This window comes from Neophocaena asiaeorientalis, unplaced genomic scaffold (genome assembly GCF_003031525.2).
Source record: "Neophocaena asiaeorientalis asiaeorientalis breed wild unplaced genomic scaffold, Neophocaena_asiaeorientalis_V1.1 scaffold155, whole genome shotgun sequence".
Classification (NCBI taxonomy): Eukaryota; Metazoa; Chordata; class Mammalia; order Artiodactyla; family Phocoenidae; genus Neophocaena; species Neophocaena asiaeorientalis.
Window position 1 is genome coordinate 3599374 of NW_020173040.1, and position 25233 is coordinate 3624606.

Below are 25233 nucleotides of genomic sequence, written 5' to 3' on the forward strand. Positions count from 1 at the left end.
GATGTGAGGAGGGGAAGCAAGGGTGTGGACCACTGTTTCTAGCCTCCAGTGGGCATCCCGACTCCCTGGAGGGCTTGTCAATCAAATGCAGATGGCCGGGCACACCTCCAGGGCTCCGGAGTTCAGGGTCAGGGGGCTGCTGAGAATCTGCATGGCTACCAAAGTCCCCACTGTGGCTGCTCCAAGGACACCTTTGGGGCCTGGAGTAAATCGCTCTGGCAAGATGCTCGATGAAGAGGCTGGATAGGAGGTAGTTAGAGGGGGTGGGTGGGAATAGAGTGGGAGGGGTTACCATGGGGATATGCCAGGGCTGGAGGGCGGAGCCGGCTCCCCAGGGCCAGGGGAGAGAGGTCCCTGGAAGGCAGGAGGGGACTGAACCAGGTGCAGACGGGCAGCTCGCCCTGTAACCAGCAGGGACACCGAGCAGGGTGGCCAGGGGCCTGGAAACCCCAGGAAGCCCACAAGGCTGTGTGACTCTCCTCGGCCACCTTGGGGGCGAGAGGAGCCCTGCCGCCTCCCCCTCTGCACTGCGACCCTGCCTTTTGCCCTCACAGAGCTGCAGGCTCCAGCCTGCCTCTCCTTCGTCCCTGTGAGCTGTTACTCTATGTCCAGAAGAGAGGAACCGTGCATGATTCACGGGTCTGTGTGCACCACCCTGTGGAGAGTGGCGGAGCTGGAGCCGGCGAGAACCCCCATGATGCTCCCAGCCTCGCCGGACCTCCAAGGACCCGGCGTGCTGAGAAGCCGCCTCTGGTTTGGGTGTGACATCTGATGCACTCCCAACACTTGCACCTAGTGTTTATCACTATTTTACTCTTTTTTTCTGAAGAATAGACTATATCAGAGGATGATAATACTGGTTCTAAGACCCACGTGACCTCATTTTCCAAAAGAATGGGGAATTCTCTAAATGGAGATTTCTTTCAAAAGATTTTGGGGAGGAACTTTTGAAGGGCAAAGGCCTGTCTCACATTAGCTTGCGTTGGCTCAGAAACCACCAGCTTACAAGCCCCTGCGTGAATGTTATCCCCGGGAGGACGTGGCCCCCGCCCTTTTCTGGGCTGCCCACCTGGCTGGTAGCACTTGTGATAAATGGGCCGCCACAGGCACACACACACACACACACACACACACACACACACCCCGCCCCCAGCACCGAGGAGGCAGCTGCACCTCGCTGGCTGATTCTCTCTGACCCCGTGGAGTCCAGGATCCCATCCCGCCCACGGAGAGGAGGCTGCACCTGCCAGCTCTCCCTCCCCCAGTCCCCCGACGGGACAGCCACGAGCAGCCATCTTACAGCAGGACCCCCGCTCCCTGGGCCAGGAGGAGGTAATTACCCCCTTGTTAGGACAAACACATATGAATGGCCTATTTGCACTTGTTTGGACGCCCACCCCCTTGGAAAGCAAGCAGAGGCTGTGCAGGTCTGTGCGCGGCAGAGACCGCTCATCTGGACAGATTTTTCATTTGGGAAGAAAAGCCCCCCCTTGAGCCAGCACGTTCGTTTTGACCTGCGTGTTTCAGCCACATTCAGGTTCCGTTCTGACTTGGGTTGCGATGCGTTCTCTTTCCTGTGGCCTGAGATTGTGGCTTTGGGACCAGATTGGAGGGAGGGAGTTTCTTTCTACAGCAGGGAAGTGGCTGAGAATTTGCCTAGTTGATGCCCCTGTGTGAATGACAGCGTGTGTTCTGGGGGCCCCGTGAGACTGTGCGCCAGTCCACGGGCTGTAGGATCGGGAGACCAATGGGATTCGCTTCCTTGTAGCCACAGGACAGGGACGAATGGGCTTCTCTGGGGCTTCAGAGCAAGGGCCAGCTGGGCCACCTTGCGTGGGACCGGGCGTGTGAACCAAGGAGGCTCATGGGGGCTTGAAGGGCAGGAAGGGGGTTCACAGAAACCATTTGGGTGCAGATTCCATGACCTGGGATGCCACACTATAGAGCTGCCTTTGAACAGTGGGGCGTTTGGGGTCGACGTGGCCCAGCAGTGCTTTAGGAATTTCGGTGGCAACATGGCAGGTGGGACGAGAAGTGGTGAGAAAGGCAATGGACGTGACAGAGGTGTGTCCAACCCCAAGTCCTCGAAGTTATTATTTATATTTTCGAATGAAATGACCTTTACATTTGAAAGTCTGTAAGTGAAGTAGCTTCGAAGATTGCCTTGGGACACGAGCCGAAAACCTTAATGCACCTTTTCCGTGATGGCTGATAACTGCCCCCAAGAACAGCTTTTTGTAAACCTGGGACATAGCCAGCTGACCTCACCCAGGAGTGGGAAACTCATTACAGAAATAGGGCAGAATGTCCATATAGGACGTCTTAGCCCCCAAGTTCCTAGGAGAAAGGGAGATGAGGGGAACTTGGCTTATTTGCCTAAATGCCGATTGAGTTTTCAGTTACGATAAGTGGTCAAAATAGTGCATCTGGGAATAAATAAATGCAGGTGTTGGAGCGTCCACGTTACGTTATACATGAGGCTTCTCCTTTCACAGCCCTGCGGGAGCTGTGTTATGAACCTTTATTGCTAAACTTGGATTTCAACTTCAATTCTATGCCGCAAATCTATCTCTTCCACTGCCTTTGTGTTTCATGGACAATGCCCTGTGAAGTGAGCAGGCTTGCTGCGGCAAGGTGGCCTTGGACATCAGGGGAGGCCACATTCTAATTCAGTGCTTGACACCCTGCTCGCCGGAGGTGATCAATTTCCTGCTCCCAGGAGCTGTCTCCTCTTGAAACCAAATTTGACCGGGAGCCAGAGGGAAGCCAGCGATGCTTCTGCAAAATATGACACGAATCCAATTTCCTCCTGACCTTGTCTCACTGTGTGTTTTATTTCTCTTGTTTTATGTATATTTCTTTATTACCAGAAGCATTTTTTTCAGGCCTGAAGTTGCCACCCACCCCTACAAAAAAGAAAAAAAGAGTCCAATTGAGGGTTAGATACAGGAAGAGAGGTATGAAAGGAAACGAACCTCCGGGGCATTGTCCCTTTTTTTTGATTTGGCAGGAGATTCTTGACAGAGATTTTCCACACAGGTCATTGGTGTGGGGTGGTGTGAATTCTCCCATCCTTTCCCCTCCCTGGCAGAGAGGGACAGTATTACATACACATGGGATCCAAGGGACCATTTGAGCAGCTCTCTGGGTCTCTGGTTGGGGGCAGCCAGCAGCCCAGCACCTGCTGCAATGCCAGCCCGCTTGACAGAGGAGAGGTGGGCGCCATCAGCTACCCGATTGAAGGGGCAGGAGTCCAGGGAGGCAGAAATATAATTACTGAGCTGGAACCGGACCAGGCCGCAGGGGCCCGCCTCACCTTCCCTGGCCTCCCCCAGCTCATTATTGGCAAGCAGTTCTGAAATACCACAAGGGTCCAGAAATCGTGTTTTGAGATGGCACAGGGGCACGTGCATACAGGGTTCATCGCCTTCAGGCGCACGGCCTGGGAGGGGCCGCTGTGCCCTAAAGCAGCAATGGGACAGAGGCGCTCGCGTGGGGCAGATCCAAGCCCGGCAAGCGGGGAGCAGACGTGCCCCATCCCTGACAGCAGAGGAGGCTGGTCTCTCCCCTCACATTCCCGAGGCCTTTCTTCTCATTCAAGAAGAAAGCTGCAAAAGTGTGATGATGGTCCAACCCCATTCGAGCTTCACAGCCAGCCTCCACCAGGAAGGGATGGCATCTGACTGGGCTCGGGGCCCCGCATTCTACCCGGCGTGGGCCCCATGTGCGGCTGGGACCCCGGCAGAGCTTAGGCAGGGAGGGCGGCCTTGGGAGCAGCCTCTTGGTCCCACGTGCGGAAAGCAGAAGGGAGGGCAGGGCACATGCAGCTCTGGGGCATCCAGAGCTCGTTCAATGCCCACTTGTGTCCAAACTGCCGGCCCAAAGCATTGGGGTGCCATGAGTGTTGGTGTCGTGGGCTTACTCTTCAGGGAAGAGAGGAGGGGGTGGGAAGTGAGGGCAGGGGCTGTCCCACCTCCTCTGGTGACAGGGGGACCCTGTGTGGCCTCCGCCAGCCCCAAATGGTGCCCGTAAGCGGAAGGTGAGTGGGCTCAGGGTGGGCCCTCAGGGGCACACGGTTCTCATTGCAGAAGGTCGGAGGAAGGGGCTTTGGCCTTGGCAATGGCGTCTTCACCCTCCCACCCCCCGCCCCACACATTTAGGGGAGAAGATTGCAACCTGAGCACCTGTCTCTAGAAGACAAGCTCTAGGGTCAGCCTGCCTTTCTGGAGGCTGCTGTGATGTGCCCCACAGACAGCAGAGTACCTACGCGCGGCCTCCTCTTTCTTCCCGTAGATTCCAAGTGGGGACCTGCAAGTGACCGAGCCCGGCTCCGGGGACCCAGACGCCACCGCGGGCTTCAGCACACAAGGTAATCGTACCCTTTTCAGTCTTTGAAACACTAAGTTGGTAGTTTTCCAGGCTGTGTCTCCTCCCTTTTCCTTCTCTTCCTCTGTAAGGGGGGGAATTTGCTGCAGCCTCTCCTGCTAAGTACATGGAAGGTTCCACTTGTCCTCCTTCCCTGCCCCCAGTGGTCAGAGCTGGGAGGCCTCATGCTTTCCCTGGGGGGCTTTGTCCGCCTCCCCCAGCGCCCTTTCTCTCTCACTCGAGGAGTATGGATTTGAAGAAGAGTGCGATGCAGTCTGCGATGGACCCTTTCCAGAGCAAAATCGTACCAGGCTGGGCTGGGCCAGGGGGGATCCAGAGCTGGGGGCTCCCTGCCCACTGGCTGCGGAGGGGGAGGCTGGAGGGCAGGGGCCTGAGGTTGTGTCCTGGAGGGCGTGGCAGGAAAAGTGTGAGAAGTCAGATCCCAAATATGGGGTGGGAGTCACAGGACAAACCTCGGGGTGGGGAAGGTGGTCCGAGGTGACAGGCAAGCAGACAACCTTGGCAGCAGGGAGAACAGATGGGTGGGGTGGGGGTGGGGGCGTCCCTGGGGAGCTTTCGTCTTGAGGTCCCCAGCAGGCTCGTGTGGGTGCATTTATATGGAGACCAAAGTCAGCCCACCTTGGGAGATGACTAAGCGTCCCAGAAAGGACCGTGACTGTGGTGGCCCTCTGTGCTGCTGCCATCCCCACTTCAAGTAACGTCTAAGAGAAATAAGGAGGGGCCGTCCTTGATGAGGCCACCTCTGAGCGGCAGGGCCCCCGGGTCGCTACAGTTGAATGTGGAAGTGACCTTGCCCTTCCCTTGGTGACTCCAAGCAGCCGTCAGGAGCTTGTCTAAGAGGTGGCATCCAGTGACCACCTCTCCAGAGGCTACTCCAGGGCGCAGCGCCTTCTAAAGCTTGGGGGGAGGGCCTGCAGCCGGGTCCCCCATTCCAGCCACGTGATTCCCACAAACCACCAGTTCTCCAAGAAAGCATGGTTAGAAAGGCCAAGCAGCATGGCGGCTCCAGGGCCCGTTTCTATCTGTGGCCTCCGGGCAGGTGGAGATGGACAGGGTGTCTGGGATGCCCCTCTGGAGGCGTTCAGCAGGGCTGGGCCCTCCTCACTGCCTCACGACCCTGGGCAGCTAGCTGGGCTCCACCGAGAGATTCAGAGGGGCCAGCCCTGAGGGTAGGCAGGAACACACAAGAAGTTCTGGCAGGGGGCTTGCAGGCCAAGCAGGTAGTAACGGAATTTCTGTGTGGGATGAGGTTGAGGTCAAGGTCATTCTTTTTGCCAGTATACGTCCAGTTGTTCCAGGCTGTTTCTTGCTTTTGTGCCTTTGTCAAAAATCAGTCAAGCATAGTTGCATGGGTCTGCTTCTGGGTCCCTGTTCTGTTCTGTCCCATTGATCTGTGTCAGCCCCTCTGCCAATTCCACCCTGTCTTCATGGTTGTCGCTCTGTAATAAGCCTCAGTATCAGGTAAGGGATGCCTCCCACTTCATTCTTCTTTGTCAAGGTTGCAGCTACTGTAGGGCCTGTGCCTTTCCATATCCATTTTTGAATCAGCTCACCTGTATCTACAAAATACCTTGCTGGAACCTTTTTTTTTTTTAAGATCATTTTTTTCAATTTTTTTAATACATATTTATTGGAGTATAATTGCTTCACAATGCTGTGTTAGTTTCTGTTGTACAACAAAGTGAATCAGCCATATGCATACATATGTCCCCATATCCCCTCCCTTTTGAGCCTCCTTCCCACCCTCCCTATCCCACCCCTCTAGGTGGTCGCAAAGCACCAAGCTGATCTCCCTGTGCTGTGCTGCTTCCCACTAGCTAACTATTTTACATTTGGTGGTGTCTATATGTTGCTGATGCTTCTCTCACTTTGTCCCAGCTTCCCCCTCCCCGCTCTGTGACCTCAAGTCCATCCTCTATGTCTGCGTCTTTATTCCTGCCCTGCCTCTAGGTTCATCAGTACCATTTTTTTTCAGACTCCATATATATGTGTTAGCATACAGTATTTGTTTTCCTCTTTCTGACTTACTTCACTCTGTATCACGGACTGCAGGTCCATCCACTTCACTACAAATAACTCAATTTTGTTTCTTTTTATGGCTGAGTAATATTCCATTGTATATAGGTGCCACATCTTCTTTATCCATTCATCCGATGATGGACACTTAGGTTGCTTCCATGTCCTGGCTATTGTAAATAGAGCTGCAATGAACATTGTGGTACATGTCTCTTTATGAATTATGGTTTCCTCAGGGTATATATATGCCCAGTAGTGGAATTGCTGGATCATGTGGTAGTTCTATTTTTAGTTTTTTAAGGAACCTCCATACTGTTCTCCATAGTGGCTGTATCAATTTACATTCCCACCAACAGTGCAGGAGGGTTCCCTTTTCACCACACCCTCTCCAGCATTTGTTGTTTGTAGATTTTTTGATGATGGCCATTCTGACCAGTGTGAGGTGATACCTCATTGTAGTTTTGATTTGCATTTCTCTAATAATTAGTGATGTTGAGCATCTTTTCATGTGCCTCTTGGCCGCCTGTATGTCTTCTTTGGAGAAGTGTCCATTTAGGTCTTTTGCCCATTTTTTAATTGGGTTGTTTGTTTTTTTGATATTGAGCTCCATGAGCTGTTTGTATATTTTGGAGATTAATCCTTTGTCTGTTGTTTCATTTGCAAATATTTTCTCCCATTCTGTGCGTTGTCTTTTCGTCTTGTTTATGGTCTCCTTCGCTGTGCAAAAGCTTTTAAGTTTAATTACATCCTATTTGTTTATTTTTGTTTTTGTTTTCATTACTCCAGGAGGTGGGTCAAAAAGGATCTTGCTGGAATTTATGTCAAAGAGTGTTCTGCCTACGTTTTCCTCTAGGTTTATAGTATCTGATTTTACATTTAGGTCTTTAATCCATTTTGAGTTTATTTTTGTGTATGGTGTTAGGGAGTGTTCTAATTTCATTCTTTTACATGTAGCTGTCCAGTTTTCCCAGCACCACTTATTGAAGAGGCTGTCTTTTCTCCATTATATGTTCTTGCCCCCTTTGTTGTAAATTAGGTGACCATAGGTGCGTGGGTTTATCTCTGGGCTTTCTCTCCTGTACCATTGATCTATATTTCTATTTTTGTGCCAGTACTATACTGTCTTTTTTTGTTTGTTTTTTTTTTTTTTTTGCGGTACGCGGGCCTCTCACTGTTGTGGCCTCTCCTGCTGAGGAGCACAGGCTCCGGACGCACAGGCTCAGCGGCCATGGCTCACGGGCCCAGCCGCTCCGCGGCATGTGGGATCTTCCCGGACCGGGGCACGAACCCGCGTCCCCTGCATCGGCAGGCGGACTCTCAACCACTGCGTCACCAGGGAAGCCCTGTACTGTCTTGATTATTGTAGTTTGTAGTATAGTTTGAAGTTGGGGAGCCTGATTCTTCCAGCTCCATTTTTGTTTCTCAAGATTGCTTTGGCTATTTCAGGTCTTTTGTGTTTCCATACAAATTGTAAAGTTTTTTGTTCCAGTTCTGTGAAGAATGCCATTGGTAGTTTGATAGGGATTGCATTGCTTTGGGTAGTATAGTCATTTTCACAATATTGAATTTTCCAATCCAAGAACAGGGTATATCTCTCCATCTGTTTATGTCATCTTTGATTTCTCTCATCAGTGTTTTATAGTTTTCTAAGTACAAGTCTTTCACCTCCTTAGGTAGGTTTATTCCTAGGTATTTTATTCTTTTTTTTGCAGTGGTAAATGGGATTGTTTCCTTCAATTCTCTTTCTGATTTTTCGTTGTTCGTGTATAGGAATACCAGAGATTTCTGTGCATTAATTTTGTATCCTGCAACCTTGCCAAATTCATTGATTAGTTCTAATAGTTTTGCAGTGGCATCTTTAGGATTTTCTATGTATAGTATCATGTCATCTGTAAACAGTGACAGTTTTACTTCTTCTTTTCCAATTTGTATCCCTTTTATTTCTTTTTCTTCTCTAATTGCCATGGCTAGGACTTCCAAAACTATGTTGAATAAGAGTGGTGAGAGTGGACATCCTTGTCTTGTTCCTGATCTTAGTGGAAATGCTTTTAGTTTTTCATCATTGAGTATGATGTTTGCTGTGGATTTGTCATATATGGCCTTTATTATGTTGAGGTAGGTTCCCTCTATGCCCATTTTCTGGAGATAAATGGGTGTTGAATTTTGTCAAAAGCTTTTTCTGCATCTATTGAGATGATCATATGGTTTTTATTCCTTAATTTGTTAATACGGTGTATCATATTGATTGATTTGCGTATATTGAAGAATCCCTGCATTCCTGGCATAAACCCCACTTGATCATGGTGAATAATCCTTTTAATGTGCTGTTGGATTCTGTTTGCTAGTATTTTGTTGAGGATTTTTGCATCTATGTTCATCAGTGATATTGGTCTATAATTTTCTTTTTTTGTGATATCTTTTTCTCTTTTGGTATCAGGGTGATGGTGGCTTCGTAGAACAAATTTGGGAGTGTTCCTCCCTCTGCAATTGTTTGGAAGAGTTTAAAAAGGATGGGTGTTAGCTCTTCTCTAAATGTTTGCTAGAATTCACCTGTGAAGCCATCTGGTCCTGGGCTTTTGTTTGTTGGAAGATTTTTAATTACAGTTTCAACTTCATTACTAGTGAGAGGTGTGTTTATATTTTCTAATTCTTCCTGGTTCAGTCTTGGAAAATTGTATCTTTCCAAGAATTTGTCCATTTCTTCCAGGTTGTCCATTTTATTGGCATATAGTTGTTTGTAGTAGTCTCTTATAATCCTTTGTATTTCTGCGGTGTCTGTTGTAACTTCTCCTTTTTCATTTGTAATTTTATTGATTTGAGTCTTCTCCCTTTTTTTCTTGTTGAGTCTGGCTAATGGTTTATCAACTTTGTTTATCTTCTCAAAGAACCAGCTTTTAGTTTTATTGATCTTTGCTATTGTTTTATTTGTTTCTATTTCATTTATTTCTGCTCTGATCTTTATGATTTCTTTCTTTCTACTGACTTTGGGTTTTCTTTGTTCTTCTTTCTCTAGCTGCTTTAGGTGTAGGGTTAGATTGTTTATTTAAGATTTTTCTTGTTTCTTGAGGTGAGATTGAATTGCTATAAACTTCCCTCTTAGAATTGCTTTTGCTGCGTCCCATAGGTTTTGGGTCATTGTGTTTTTGTTGTCATTTGTTTCTATGTATTTTTAAAATTTCTTCAGGGATCTCTTGGTTACTTAGTAGCACACTGTTTAGACTCCATGTATTTGTGTTTCATTTTTTTAATTTATTTTTTTATCATTGTTTTGGCCATATGGCAGGTGGGATATTAGTTCCCTGATCAGGGATCGAACCCATGGCCCCCACGTTGGAAACATGGAGTCTTAACCACTGGACTGCCAGGGAAGTCTCCCTTGCTGCGATCTTGACGGGTATTAAACCTGTACAGCTATTTGGATAGAATCACCATCTTTCTTTTTTTATTGAAGTAGAGTTGAGTTACAATGCCATGTGGATTGCTGCTGTACAGCAAAGTGACTCAGTTATACATATATATCCTTTTCCATTATGTTTTATCACAGGATATTGACTGTAGTTCCCTGTGCTATACAGTAGGTCCTTGTTGTTTATCCATCCTATATGTACTAGTTTGCATCTGCTAATCCCAAACTCCCAGTCCATCCCTCTCCCTTCCCCCTCCCCCTTGGCAACCACAAATCTGTCCTCTATGTCTGTGAGTCTGTTTCTGTTTCATAGATAAGTTCATTTGTGCCATATTTTAGCGAATCGCCATCTTTCTAAAGCTGAGTCTTCCGAGGCGTGAACACAGTCTGTCTCCATGGTTTTCGAGCTTTGGTTTCACGGTATCATTTTCAGCATACAGATCCTGGGCAGCTTTCCTTAGTGTGTGTGTTTCGTGTTTCATTTTTCTCTGGAGCAGCTGTTGATGGCACTGGGTTTACACCTTTGGTTTCTGCATGTTCATCGTCAGTACGTGGGACTGACTCTGAATCAACGGGAGGGGATTCACTCATGTATTCCCCTTGAATCCTGCAGCCTAGATGAGTGCACTTATTAGCTCTAGAATTTTTTTGTTTGTTTTTTTGGAGATTCTGTTATTGTTTTTTTAAACAATATTGTTTTGCTATTTGTTAAAATAACAAAATAGTGATGAGGACATGGGGGCCCTAACTGGTGGCTTGTAAGTCAGCCCACTGCTTTGGCAAAGCGTTTGGGATGCAGAGCCATGAAAATATTTATGCCATTAGATGTGCTCATACTTCTAGAATCACCCCCGGAGAGTAATGCAGAAAAAGGAAAAGTAAGCATGCAGATAAGTTGTTGCCTTTTCCATAACAGTAAAAACTGAGGGGGACAATGAAGTCCATTAATAAGAGTTCAGGAAAATGTGTTACACAAGCTGAATATATCACTACACATTATTAGGAAAAATGTTTTCGATCCGTTAGGTGAAACCCTGGAGGTCCACCACGATTATGACTTCTATAAAAATGTAGGCACATGACACAACCCTGGAGGGGAGGGTGTGCAGAAATGAGAGTGACCAGCCTTGGGCCATAAGCTTTTCCTGTAATGCTGTCCTAATTTTATAAGTTTTCTATTAATTACTTACATTCAGAGCTAGGTCACATTTGTCACTCATGACTCTTTGCATTTTCTTGAGGAACTCAACCACTGGATTTTCACTGACATTAAGAAACTTGGGGGACTTCCCTGGTGGAGCAGTGGTTAAGAATCCACCTGCCAATGCAGGGTACATGGGTTCAAGCCCTGGTCCGGGAAGATCCCACATGCCACGGAGCAACTAAGCCCGTGCGCCACAACTACTGAGCCTGTGCTCTAGAGCCCACGAGCCACAACAACTGAGCCCACGCACCACAACTACTGAAGCCCATGCACCTAGAGCCGGTGGTCTGCAACAAGAGAAGCCACCAATGAGAAGCCCGTGCACCGCAGTGAAGAGTAGCCCCCACTCTCCGTAACTAGAGAAAGCCCACACACAGCAATGAAGACCCAATGCAGCCACAAAAAAAAATTAAATTAAAAAAAAAAGAAACTTGGGATCAAGGGTGTGTACATATATCCAGTCTCATCAAGTTATATACAGTAAATAGGCACAGGTGTTTTGCATATCAGTTATACCTCAGTAAAGCTGTGGAAGAGAGAGAGAGGGAATTGGGATCAAAAAGAATGTGAAGGAATGAATATTATTCAAAAGACTTTTAATATACTTGCTGGGTGATTTTTGAAAAGATTTTGAGAGTGTTAGTAATGACAATGTCTAGGTTTGAAGTTTTCTAAGGAGACAGGAAAGTATATTTTCTTTTCTACATTTATACATTTGGTCTTGAGCACTTGACCAATTACTTCCTTGGGATAAATTCCAGTGAGGGAAATTGCTGAGTCCAGGGGAGTGTGTATTTTAGACTTGGATGTATTGACTACACTGTGTCCTGGAAGGGTTTTATGATGAGTTTATGTTCCCACCAAGGGTGTTTGTGACACCCCAAGACATTGTGACTCCTGGGGACCTTTACCATCCTTGTAGGTGAACTTGACACACACATAGGATTGAGTTTCTGCACCTTTTTACATATCTATCATCAACTTGTAGGTCTGTTTTGGGTCCATTTATTTCTGTTGCAGTGGGGGTTTTTTTGTTTTTGTTTTGTTTAAGAAAACTATTTGTTAAATAGAGAAGTGAGAAAAGGTGTAAGAGTGACTCTTTCTATTTATGGCAGGTTTGCTTCCCCAGTTCAGGCTTTGCTTCTTGAAGCCTGTTAATGAGGCCTTTGCCGTACACAAGTTTACCATGTTTTTGTCAAATTTATCAAGCTTTTCCTTTATGGTTTCTATCATGTTTACAAAGTCTTTCACCCCCTCAAGGCAGTAGATTTATTCTCCCATATTTTCTTCTACTCTTATGGTATCTTAAAGAAGAAAAGGATTAATCGTCCTGAATAATAATAATTTTTTTTTTTTTTTTTTTTTTTTTTTTTTGCATGTGAGATGTGAGGTCTGTCTCATCTTTGTTGTTCCAGGTGGACTCATGGGACTGATGGTCTCAAAGCATCTCTCAGGAGGGCAGCGGCAGACAGTGGGGGATAGGGGGGCGCCGAACACGTGTGCTCCGGAATGGGTCCGCTTTCCGCCAGCTCCCACTCGGTGGCCTGCCACCTTCTTCCCCGCCCTCACTCAGCAGAGTTTCCTCGGCTGTGGGCTGGGGGTGACTGGGTGGGCCCTGGGCACAGGACTTGTGCACAGATGTGGGGCTTGCAGGGCCCCTGGGAGCAGAGAAGTTCCCCCAGGACCCACAGGAAGGGGAGGAAGGAACAGATCTCAAAGCCTCCCCCACTGTAAGAGTTCAGGTTGCTGTGGTTCTTAGCATATGTTCCCCACGCGGGCCACTCGCCTTGAACGTCTACTTCAGTGGGGGGAGGGGTGCAGTGAGGAGCCTTAGGGAGGGGCGCCCTGGGGTGGTCTGGTGATGGGAGAGAAGAGGGTAGAGGGCAGCGCTCCTCAAGCCCTGATGTGTATACAGGTCCACTGGGGACCCTGTTTAGACAGATTCTGGTCCAGCCTCCACCCCAGGGGCCACCTGCGGAGAAGCAAGGGGTAAAGCCCAGCGTAAGCAGCATGACATGACCGGTCCAGAGCAGCGGTTCTCACACTCGGGGCATCAGAATCCCCTGGGGCTTGTTCAAACCCCGATGGCCGGGCCCACCCTCGGAGCCGGGCAGGGCTGGACCGGGGATGTGCATTGAACATGTGACCCCCCACCTTCCTGTACTTCAGACCCCCCAGGGGATGCCCTGGATGGGAGACGCGGCTGGTTTCTGACTTCGAGTCTCTCGTGGAGACCCATACCCCTCCTGGAATGATTCTTGGGGGATCGTCTGGTCCCCCCATCCTTTCTACACAGAGCACTGTCAGCCTGGGCAGGACTTCCCCGCCCGCAAGATGACAGGGTTTGTCCAGGGTTGGAGTTTGGAGGGTGGGCTGCCCCCACCCCCTGGGAGGACCCTGGGTGGCGGACGGGCGCGTGGGCGGCGCTGTCCCGCGTGGGGTCGGCTTGGTAGTTGCCCAGCACCAGCGCTAACGCCGTGTCCTTTGCCTTGCAGCGCCGGCCGACAGCTCCAGCCTGCTGGCCCCCGAGGGCACTGCCATGCCGGGCCTGAGCCGCCCACCCTCCGACGGCCCCACGGGCGCCCTGCTGCCCGCCACACAACCGCGCCGCACATCCCCTGAGGGCCCCCCCCAGGACATGCGGTCGCGGCCAGGTCCCAGGCGCGTGGCCCGCTCTGCCAGCGACCCCACCTCGTGGGGCCCCTCCAGGGCCGCAGGTACAGCTGGCCCAGCCCCGTGTCCCCAGGGCGTGCCTGGCTCTGCCCGGACACTGCCGGCCTCGGTGCCCCCTGGGAGTGGAGTCCAGCCCTGGGCCCTGCCTCAGGGCCACACGGGGAACGTGGTCTCGATGTCCAGAGCCTGTAAGGGGGGAGGACAGTCTGGGGCCCCTGCTGTGCTCCCACCAGGCTTGCTGCTCTGGCCAGGAAGGTGGGAGGGAGGAGGAAGCGTTTGGGGTGATGACAGCCCTCCAGGAGGTCTGCCAGCCCCGACATTAGCCTGTGGGCTGCACACCAGCTCTGGGGCACGAGAAGGTCCTAGGGTCAGGCAGGGCCCACAGTCTGTATCTGTCTGTCAGCCGGGGTGGCTCTCCCCCCAGGACCAGTCTGGGTAACACACCTGTGGGAAGTGCCAGTGTCTGCTGAGCGGTCTGGTGGGACCCAGCACCACGCAAGGTGTGGCTGCATCTCAGTGACAGCGCTGCGGAGGTGGGTGTCCGCCAGCCGATGCCGCCCAGGGCAGACACGGGTGTGTTCTCGACAGCACTTCACGGGCGCCCTGGGCCGCACTCAGCGTGTGGCCCGGAGCTGCGTCAGAGTAGCCCACATGAAGTCAGCATGGCCAGTGCCCTCCCAGGCCGGGGGACCTGGCACCGGAGTCCTGTGCCCGGCAGCCCAGGAATCTGCACTTCAACCAGCCCCCCCAAGGGGTCTTGTACGTCCTGAAGTAGGAGGACCCCCATCTCCTCCCGGCTTGCTATTTTTGAGCGGGAGGATGGCGGGGTCTGTGCCAGTAAAGGCCAGTGAGCCCTTGGCCACAATGCCATCGCCGTGGGGACTTGTCCACATAGCACAAGTGAAGGAACCTGGAGGCCAGTGGTGCCTGGACTGGTCAGGGTCTTGTCCAGCTGGACCTCAAGGAGACTAGATCCCGTCCCGCCCCAGAACCGTGTCCCTGTGAGGAGCCAGCAACGCTCAAAGGCAGTTGCCCGGAGGTGTCCTGCTGGGAAGTGCTGGGCTTTGCTTCTGCAGCTCTTCGGTCCGCCTCCCTCTCCCTGCCCTCCTGCACCCACCTGCCAACTCACAGAGACGCCTCCGCCAGAACCTTCTCCTGGAGATGCCCCTCGGCTGGTGTACTCCTGGTTCAGGTGTCTCTCGCCCCGTTAGGGCCAACACTCCCCGAACGGGGCTCCCTGATGACTGCACACCCCCCCCACCCAGTGAAGTTCATGCTCCGCAAACCCTGACAGGTTAGGGATGGACCTGCAGAGCAGCGGTGGCTTGATCACAAGTCGTCACCCCTGCATCCTACTCACCGCCCTGTCGCCTCAGCCTCCTCTCGGCTGCGTGGCAGTTACTGTTGTGCATGTCTCCTGGGGGCCCGGACCCCCAGATGCAGAGGGGCATTGGGATGAGGGACGCTAGGTTTGTCAGTGGCACCGGCCTGCTACCCTGTGCCCGGGGCCACGCGGAGGAAGTGACGGGCCCTGGGGACGCCGCCTGCCCCGGGTGGGAGCCACCTGGGCGCCGGCTGGCTTAAATTCAGGAGTTATCCTCCGCTGCTCTTGCATCTGAAATCCATTTCTTATCCTCAGGAGGGTTACTGCGGTGTTATCGGGAACTCCTTTTCCCCGGCTGTGTGTTAATGGAATTCTCTTTCTGGTTAAGGTGATGCCTCGTCACACACCCCATCCTGCAGCCAGGATCTTGAAGCAGGACTGTCCCGGGCTGCACGGGCAACCGGTGAGACGCTCTTTTTTCTGAAACCCTTTGATAACCACAGTGTGGGGGGCAGGGGTGACCAGAGGTCCTCGGCTGCCTTGTGTCTAAACACAGCGCCTCCCAGGGTCACCCAGGCACGCGATGCCCCAAATCTCTGGGCTTTGGAAGATGGGCCTGCCCTGCCCCCCCTGCTCTCTTGGCAGATGTATTCAAGGCTACAGATAATTTAACACCACGCGGCTGCCTGTGTCACTGTATTTGAGATTCTCTTTGGAGGGGAGACGGGCCCCCGTGTGAATCTTATACAGTTTCACATGCTTAATTGCCAGGCTTGCTTGCTGCCACCAGAAATACCCCAGACCACCCAGAACGTGTTTCCTTGTGTGACTTGAAACGTAGGTTGAGCAACCGGGTCTTAATCTGGTGCTTGGTGAGTTGGTCACAGCTGACCGCCCGGAGCTTCTTTCTCTGGAGGGTCATCTGGAGTGGCTGGGGCCTGCTGGTAGCTGGTTCCGTTTCCCTGCCCTTGGCCTGGGGAGCATTGAGCACAAGGCCCTGGGCTTCGGGCGACTCTGCTGCCTCGTGAGAGGTGGCTGCTGTCTCTGCCCTTGACGTGAGGAGGGCGCTCTCATTGCCCCTCTGCCACCCCCAGCTCTGCTCTTAAGGCAGACGTGTCTCCAAATGCCACCCAACCCACAAGGGCGAAGGTCACTGAGCTGGGGAAGGCTGAGAAGGGGCAGCCCCCCTGCGAGCTCGGGAATTCCAGCAGAGAGGCACACAGAATGGAGACCCCTGCCCCGCCCTGCACTTCTCTCGCTGGCTGGCTTCGAATCTTGCCCTCCCATCTCCAGCCTTCGGCTCCAGGAGGCTGCGGCCCCTCTAGGTTACTGCAGGCTGAACTCAGGGCTGCGAGGGGCCAGGCTATGCCAGGGGACATGCGAAGCGAGGGCCAGCTGGGGAACACAGGAATCCCAGCGGAAAGCTTGTCCCGAGCATCCCTGTGTTTGCTTTTCAGAGAAGTTAGTGGACGGCTGCCTTCTGTTTTGTGTCGGGTGTTTTCAGATTGTGCATTTTCCCTTGGTTTTCAGCTTCCTTGTCTCACTCTGTCATGGTTGCCTGTGCCTGTCGGCCCCAGCTTTCACCCCCCAGGGAACCAGATGCCTGGAAAACGGACCAGCGGTTAAAGCCAGAGGCCTTACAGACAGTCTCCAAAGAGCGGCCGCACTCCTTAGTGGACAGCAAGGCCTACGCGGACGCCAGGGTTTTGGTGGCTAAGTTCTTGGAACACTCGAGCTGCTCCCTTCCCGTGGAGGTGAGGCACGTGGTGGGCTCCGCTGGCTCGGCCATCCCCTCCGAGGAGTGCCACATGGAGGAGGCCGTCCTCAGCGCCCGTGTCCTGGACCAGCTGTGAAGGCGCCTCCGTCTGGATGTGGACGTGGACAGACCTGGTGCCAGAGTCCCTGCCAGGGACGCCGGGCCTGTGGGGAGAGGCTGCTTCCCCGGGGGGATCAAGCGGCGGAGGCCCTTCCCTCCTCCAGGGGGACCCCATCGGCTGTTTTCTGGGGGCTGACGCTTCCTACCTGTCCCAGTGATACAGTGGATGACTCTCGTGTCCAGCGTGGATTCTTCCCTGCTGTCAGGCAGGTAGCACCTTGAACTAGCCACGTGACAGCGATCCAGTGGCAGGGGACACGCATGTAGCTAAAGAAACTGAAGTATCTTCACACTCGGGGCCATTCCTGCACCCCAGTCCCCACCCCCCCAATTTAGTTTAGTGTTTAAAGGGGTAGAGGAGTCCATCAGGCAATGAGCCCATTTCCCCTTGCGGTTTGAATCAATGATCAACCCTTTCTTAGAGGCTGATTTTTAAGAAAATAAGTCATTCTAGCCCAGATGGCAGCGGGGGTCCAGCCTTATGCCCGCAGGGCGACAGGGCCACCCTGTGGACAAACATACAATGAGGGACTCCCCAGGGGGGCCCGGCCACCCTGTGGCAAGGGGCTTTGAGGGACCCGCACCTTGTCTCCCGGGCAGCCCCTCCCTGCCTCTCCCTGCCCCGGGGCATTTTCCCAGCTTCCTCTCTGGCTGTCTCTCCACTGTCTCTTTAGCCAGCTCAGCACAGAGCACTTTGAGTAGTTATTTGCCCCGTAACAATAAGCCCCCATGGCGAGCCCCCGGGGTTCTCCCACATCTGCCCTCGCCAGACTGGCCTCAAGGGGTCTCTGATGACCCAGAGCAGCCCTTTCCCCAGCCGGGTGGCAGCCGCCACATCTGCTTTGGAAGATGCCACCTGTCGACCGCTCCTTTCCGTGAACCACCCCCACCTCGAGCTGGGTGCGCAGAAGCCTCCTCGGCCACGGCAGCTTGGGTGCCCTGGACCTTCTTGGCCCCCTGGGCCGCCCTGTTCTGGTGACCTCAGCAGCAGCTGCTTCCCAGCCAGGGTCGTGGAGCAGCACTGTCCTCAAGGACTTTCTGCAGCCACGGGGATACCCGTGCCATCCTGGAGTGTGGCTGGCGGCTCCTGCGTGGGACAAGGCAGCCGGAGACCACAGTTCTCAACCAAGAGCCCATGGCCCAACACAGGGAGTGCCGGGGGCGGGCTGGGAAGGTGCCCAGCACTGCCGGGTGTCCAGCAGCCCAGGGCTGTGCCACCGCCCCCCCCCACCCCCGTAGCCAGTGTGCTGGGGTGTGTGGGGGGAGCAGGGACGGGGCTCGCGAGGGTGTTTCCAGCCCAGACACCCCGAGGAGCCCGCGGTGCCAGTCAGCTGCCAACGCTTTGCTTCCTAATGTTATCATTGGTCACTGCCGTCCAGAGGTGAGAGCTGGACCAATATACAAATCAGGCCTTGTGATGATAGCCGGAACTTATCCGCTCGAGACATCACAGAGGAGAATTTATGAGCACTTTATCCAGACTATAAAACGGGAAATCTCTACTCTAATTTTTCTCAACTGAGGGCTTTTGAAGTCCCCAAAAGTAAATCTCTCTGCAGGTAAAGTAAATTGATGGTTTTTCCAAGGGGCCTCCCCTAAGCCTCCCAGCAAAGCATGGATGGCCCCAGCGCCCTGGCCTCTGCATCAAGGCATCTCTGGGGTGGCAGCCAGAGCTTAGCAGGCTGCAGGGGTCTCACCTGGGTGGGGGGCTCACATCAGGTTTGGGGGCTCACACGGCAGGGCCCTGGGCCAAGCCTGCAGGTCTCAGACAGGCTGCCTCTCGAGTGAGGCCAGCCCTTGCGTCCACCCCCCACCTCACGGGCATCAGAATTGTTACCCTGCAGCGGGCTGGGTGACCTCCAGGAGGCCTGGCCTGCTGCTCTGTGTCTTTTGCTTCCCCTCCCTGCAGGGCGCCACGTCTCCTGCCTCCAAGCACCTGCCACAGCCTGTGCCTCCACCTGGGTGCAGGTAGGTGCTCTGGCTTGAAGCCCACCGGCCGGCCGTTCTCAAGTGCTCGGCCCTCACACGTGTTCTCACGGCATCTCTTGCGGGTGAGTACGCCGTACCCAGTTCTACAGCGCTGGGCTGGCACCTTCTGAGGGCCCAGGCACCTGGCTCCCAGGAAAGGTCCCGGGAAGAGAGAGGTGCCTGGCAACGGGCCGGGGTCTGACTCCCCAGCCCGGGTACCTTCAACCCCACTCTGCTCGGCGGCACCTGGGAACCAGCAGCCCCGGCATTGAGCGCCCTGAGCCCCAGGCTGTGTCGGCTCATAGCCAAGGGGAAAGGCAGTGACCCCCCGTCACTGGTGCGTCCTCGTCCGCTCGGCCCTGGTCTCCCTGCTCTCGTTAACACGTCAGCAGGCAGGCCCCCACGGGCTGCGCTGGAAGCCAAGGCCCAGGATGCCCCCTGCACAGGGCCCAGGGCCTGTGCTCTCCTGGACCTCCCCCACCAAAAAGAGGGCCAGCACAGGGCCAGTGTCTGTCTGGCACTGCCATTAGACCCCCACCCAGGGACCACAAGGATGCTGGGCTGGAGGAACTCCAGACCCCTACTCTATGGCAAACAGGGGGGGCGCTTACCCTTCACAAGCACTTAAGGGCTTCTTCAGCTGGTGACAATGATACAAAATGCGTGTAACAAACCTCATAAAAGAAAGCTTATTTCGAATGGATGTTTTCTCCCCCGTGGCTGTACTGATCCACAGATGCTGCTGTTAAGGCAGAATTTATAGGAAATTGTTTTCAAGCCTGTTTGTACAACTGGCAGGCTGTATTTATTTAATGTACCTCAAGGTGTTTTCATAATGATCAGTGTTTTAATAAAAACTATTTCTGGCCTCTGTGTCTCTGAGGTCTGATCGGGACAGATGCCGAGAGCCGTGTGTACTGCTGGTGACCAGGTGCCAAGCGAGGGCTCAGGCCGGACGACCGACCACGGAGCACGACCCACCCCGGCACCTGACTGTGTTTCCTAACAAACATCCTTCTGGAGACAGACCCTGGCGGTGTGAGGGGAGAGGGCAGGCGCCCGGCCCACAGCTGTCCCTCTGTGGGACATGTCCCCCAGCTTCTGGGAGGAATGCAGGCACTTGGCTTAAAGCTTTTTTTTTTTTTTTTTTTTTTTTTTAAATGTGTAGCACATGAAGGGACACCTGCTACCCGTCATCTGCTAGCCATGGGTTTCCTCTCCGGAGCCCATTCACCTGCCTCATTCTGGGCGCTGCAGGGCCATACCCCTGGGCCCCCCTGAGCCGAGGCCCCTCCCCTCCAGCTCTCACCCCAGGGTGTGGGCCATCCCTGCCTAGTGGCTCACAGCATGGAACTAAGACCCCGGCCAGAGAAGGGGCCCGGCTTGCCCAGCGTCCCTTGATAACATGCTGGAACACCACCCAGGGCTTCTGACCAGAGCCCATGCTCACCCCAGCTCCCCATGCCAGGGGACACCGGGACCAGGACGGTGACCGCAGAACGCAGTCAGTGATGGGAGCACTGCCAAGTCCTGCTATCAATCAGGTGAGACGGGCTGCAGGGCGGCCCCAGGGAAGGAGCCAGGCTGTAGGTGGGCCGCTTTCTGCTCTGTACACGCACACACCTCTCCCAGGGATGATTCCCATCTGAACCAGGAGAAGCCCGAGCCTCCCACTCTCCCTCATCCAATTAGTCAGGAGCTTGTCTCCTGCGGGGATGGTGCCTGGAGCCCTCAGACCTGGCAGGGAGGCCCCCCACCCGGAGCCGGGCTGTGAGGGGCGGAGTTAGTTAGAGGAAAGCTGGGTGGCCACTTCTCCGTCAACAAACCAGCCACACGGACAGCTTTCCATCATGACCTCAGGTTTATTAGTGGTATTAGCGAGTCTTCCCAAGGTCAGCTGCATGCAACACACAGGTCACCCTCATCCAGTGGTCCTAGAGCTTAGTTACTGCATGGTAAGGCTTCTTAAGTCACAGTGTATTCTTCAAGGCCTGGGCCAAAGAGAGAGACTTCCGGACAAAATGACATCGTGAACACTGAGCTCTGCGGGGCGGATCTAGACTATGTTGCACTTGACCTACACGCACTGGAACACCGCTCATGGTGACGGCACCCGGACGCGCAGGCCCCCGGGGACAGCAGGCTCCAGGTGTCCGGGGAGGGTCTGGTTTCCGAGGGGGGAGCTCACGTGTGGATGCGTGTGTGTAGACAGAGATTGTAATGAGGCCACCGGCCTGTGTGGGAGGCTGCCCAGGGGCGTCCAGGGGCCAGCGGACAGGCGGGCACGGGCAGCAGACGTGGTCACGGGTCGTCGGAAAATCCTAACGTCTGAAGAGCAGTTTGTTGTCAAAAGTCAAAATGGTGATGTTGTCTAAATAGGCATAGAGTTTTGAGGTTGTGGATATCACCATTTATGTAACTCAGGGATGTCTCCTTTCTCGGGAAATACAACCACGTGTCCCCCAACTTCAGTGACCAGTCCCATCCTGAGAGCTGGCTGCCCACACTCAGCCATCAGGGCAGTCGGGCGCCCTCCCCACAGGAACCCGAGCCCCAGCTGAGGGCGGGGCACACCGCTGCTGCCCCCTGGAGCGCGCTGTCCTCGAGGGGCTCCCCGCACAGCCGCATCCGGGGGCACCCACGTTCGCCCTCCATGGCTCCACACCACACGGACGTACAGACAAACCCTTGTCCGTCGCAATGAGAAAATTCAGAATGTGGCAAAATACGTGACTGTTCTACAAAGACTGGTTCCTGTGACTCCCCTTGGATAAAGACCCCTTTTGGTCCAAAAAAAAAAGTGGGTGGTGAGGGCATGCCCTTCGGAGGAGCCAGTGTCATCAGGTGGGCTGTGGGTTCAGGGGTTGGGTCCTGGGTCCGGCTCCCACTCCTTGGGGTGCAGGCGGGCAGCCTAGATGTACAACGGGGTCTCCTGGCCTGTGAGGAGCCTGAACATGGCGGCAGGCATGGTCTTCATATGGATCTGCCAATGAGAGAGAGGGGCTGACCCAGCCCTCCCTGCCTCCGCCTCCCGCCCCCGTCCCCCCCATGTGAGACCAGCGATGCCCAAGTCCCCTGAGCGTGTCCTGTGTAAAGTACCCGCGTCCAGAGGGGAGGAAGAATGACCTGTGGACCGTCAACAACAAATTGGCACTTGTCGTGGGCACTTGCCATCTACGTCTACAAGGATTAAAGCAGGTGCCGCTGCAGCTGCTGACTTGATTCAACACCCCCTGAAAGGAGTTCAGGTGGAGATCAGGAATGAGGCCCTCTGTGCTCTGGGGAAAACTGGGAGAACAGGTCTTCAGATAGATAGTGAGATATTTTCAGGAGCCAATTTTATGAGCCCAATTCTTGCATCTCCTCATATCTAGAAAAACACCGAGATCCTTCCTGGTGACGTCTGCTGCTCCTGATTAGCTGTAACCCTCAGGAGACTTGCAGAACCTCCTGCCAAAAATATGTGCTCCATTGCATGTCCTCCCACCTCACCAAAATCACATGCATACTGACCTTCCCCCCTGCCTCTTTGGAGCAGTTTACCAGAGCTATATGAAATGCTGTCTCCTGGGCTACAGTGCTCATTTTGCCCCAAATAAAACAACTCACAACTCTCATGTTGTGCATTTTTTCAAGTCGACACCGTGGTCACCACCCCGATGGCGGCTTAGAAAGCATACCCTGACTGCGCAGACTGTGACCCGGGCGCCCCGTCCAGGCCTTTAGAGGGTTTTACACGCGGTCAAGGGCTGTTTTCCCTTCAGCTCAAGCTGACACCAGGTGCATAAAAAGTTGGACTTTCGACTGTGCACCGAGCTGAAGGCAGGCTGGGGCGCCCAGGCCTCCTTGGAAACTGCAAGGGGCAAGCTCTGCCTCGGCGTGAGACCCAGAGGCTCACACACAAAGGGCGTGTGCGGCGGGCGGAGGCCTGGAGCCCCCCAGCCCCCTGGGGGTCAGTTAGCAAAGGAGCCTTTGGGGCCTGACCTCAGTCCCTGGCACCACAGAGGCTGGGTATGCCAGCAAGGCACAGAGACGGCTGCCCGGAGAGGCCAGCCGTGGGGGGCACATACCCTAAATCCCGCCTGGGCCCCGGGCTCTGCTTCTGCTTCCTTTAAGCAGTCTGCTCTGCAGGCTAGCCCGGGACCCGGCCGTGCTCAGGTCCCTGTGGGTGACCGTGGCTCTAGGGGGTGGGCTGGCAGACCTCCAGCGCCCAGGGAGAGGCGGCCGCAGGTGCAGCCACCCCCAGGGGCGTGCAGCCAACCCCCCAGGCCTGCCCTTCCTCGGGCAAGCCGTTCTCAGGCCTTATCTGACCAACCCAGATGGCCAGTCTGGCCGAAGCGTTTTCTTGTCACCCAGGCTCCCCACCCCGGCTCCCAACACCAGGGTCTGTCTGATCCACTTAGATGTTTGCTCCTTCGTCAGCCTGCGATGACTTTTCCCATCAGCAGATTCATTCTAGTTCCTCAATCTGAAACCCACCCCCAAGGCCCAGCAAAACACCAGGTCTAGTGATCGGTGACTCATTTTCCAAATGCGCTCAGGGATGATGGAAAACACAGGCAGACAAGCTCATGTCTCAGGACCAGCCAGGACCGGCTTCCAACACCCTGGGCCTGAGGTCCAGCCTGATTGATACCCATTCACCTCAGGTCCAGACAGTCGGACGCATTTCTCCCGCTCCCAGCCCAGCTCCCCTGCCCGACTGATGGCCCCAGTCTCGAGGCGTCTACTTAGGACAATTGGATTTTCCTTTCTTTGAAGCCGTTTGTAAGAGAAGGCTAACGGCGCCTACCTGGCCTCCTCCTTCCTGAGAGCTGCTGTCTGCCACCACCCATGCAGGGAAACAGGCCTCCTCCCCCGGCCTTGGGACTTTCACAAAATACTGAGTGGGTCAACGTGGCCCCAGGAAAGGTGTCCTGACCGGACATGATCTGAAGGCCCCTCAGGGAACAGCATCGCGCTCCCCCCACCAGCCTCCAAAAAGGAAGCCGTGCCCTCTCCCCACACGGCCCCTGGGTCCCCACCGCCCTCAGAATCAAACCTAAACTCCCCGCCCAGCACCTGCCTTCACAGCCGTCCCGTGTCACCTGCCACTCAGCGCTGGTCTGCCCCTTCTGCGCTGCTGTCACCCAGGCTTCATCCAGGGAGATACCCATTCACCCTGACTCCCCGCTTCCCACACACCTACACACACCCACCCCCGCACCGGGGAGGCCTCCTTCCCAGCACTGGGCTGGTACCCCCACTCCCAGCATCTTACGTCCCCTGCTGAGGTATCCTGCTCCTTCCTGAGCTCCCCGCTCTGTACCCCGTCCACCCTCACGCTGGCATGGCATCGCACTGATGCCATAAAGAAGCAGAAAAGGAGGCGGGGTACAGCCAGCAGAGTGGGAGAGGGGAGCACAGCAGGGCCGGCCTGCGAATGCCCACCCCCATCCCATCAGCCACAGTTACCCGGGGTGAGGAGGGGATGCCAGACCCCGCCTGCAGAAGGCTCCCCCGTGGGAGACACAGCCGTGCTCAGCTGATGCAGCCCCTGGAGGAGGCTCACGAAGGTCCGGGTGGGAGCACGCCAGCCAGCAGATGTGCCCAAGTCCCCGCAGGGACAGGCTCTGCCAAGAAGGGAGGCTTTGCTCCAGGGTGCTTCCCCAGCACCTTATACACGCCCTGGGGGATTAGATGTCGGCCATGGAAACATCTGGGCTCCGAGAGCCCGGTTCTGGCTTCGGGCAGTGACCTCTCACCTCTCCCACCGAGTTGGACAGCGCCTGGACGATCTTCTCGTGGGCCGTGGCCACCACGCTCTGCCCGTTGATCTCGATGATGCGGTGGCCCACGCGGACGCCGCCCCGCTCCGCGATGCCCCCACGCATGAGGCTGCAGATCTAAGCGACACGGGGCGGGGGGTGGTCGGGTCAGCACAGGGTCCCCGTCACGCTCGCCAGTCGCCTCCAGCCCCCAAAGACGGGGAGGAGAGTTAATCACACGCAGGATGAAGCCCCAGGGCAGACGCTCCTACATGCCGTCTGCCGGCTCACCAACTGGGAGGTTACGGTTTGGAATGCGTTTGAAAATGGCTGGGGGAGACCCGTCCCCCCCCCCCCCCCACCCGCCCCAGCCACCCGGAGCCTCTGTTCCTGGTCAGGGGTGTGGAGGCCGGGAGGTGTGCAGGTAAAGCCGGTTCTGGCAGATCCGCCAGCAGACACTCTGCTCCTCTTTCCAGTGAAGACGGTCACTGCTCCCCCGTCACGGGGAGGTGGTGATTTCACCAGCCGACAAGTGGAAAGAGGTGATGCAGCCCCCACGTGTGTGAGATCCACTAAACACTGGGTGTCAGAAGGTGGGTCCATGCAGACAGCAGGGAGGGTGGGCAGCTGCAG

The 25233-nt window shown here is 54.4% G+C and overlaps 2 protein-coding genes across 3 annotated transcripts in view; one reads left to right on the plus strand and one right to left on the minus strand.

Annotated features, from left to right (window-relative positions):
• Window positions 1-16862, plus strand: part of ENTREP2 (endosomal transmembrane epsin interactor 2) — a 171599-nt gene extending 154737 nt beyond the window's left edge. Inside the window, exons 8-11 of the mRNA XM_024742732.1 lie at window positions 4294-4369; window positions 13508-13729; window positions 15398-15472; window positions 16540-16862. Coding sequence (XP_024598500.1) covers window positions 4294-4369; window positions 13508-13729; window positions 15398-15472; window positions 16540-16862 — 696 coding nt within the window. The remainder of the gene's footprint in view (window positions 1-4293; window positions 4370-13507; window positions 13730-15397; window positions 15473-16539) is intronic.
• Window positions 16863-20701: 3839 nt separating this feature from the next.
• APBA2 (amyloid beta precursor protein binding family A member 2) overlaps window positions 20702-25233 on the minus strand; it is a 64859-nt gene continuing 60327 nt past the window's right edge. Inside the window, exons 11-12 of one of the 2 annotated variants that reach the window (XM_024742761.1) lie at window positions 24598-24738; window positions 20702-21836 (exon numbers count right to left, since the gene is read on the minus strand). In XM_024742761.1, the coding sequence (XP_024598529.1) occupies window positions 21765-21836; window positions 24598-24738 (213 nt within the window). In that variant the 3' untranslated portion in view covers window positions 20702-21764. The remainder of the gene's footprint in view (window positions 21837-24597; window positions 24739-25233) is intronic. The other variant, XM_024742762.1, reaches the window with a different exon arrangement.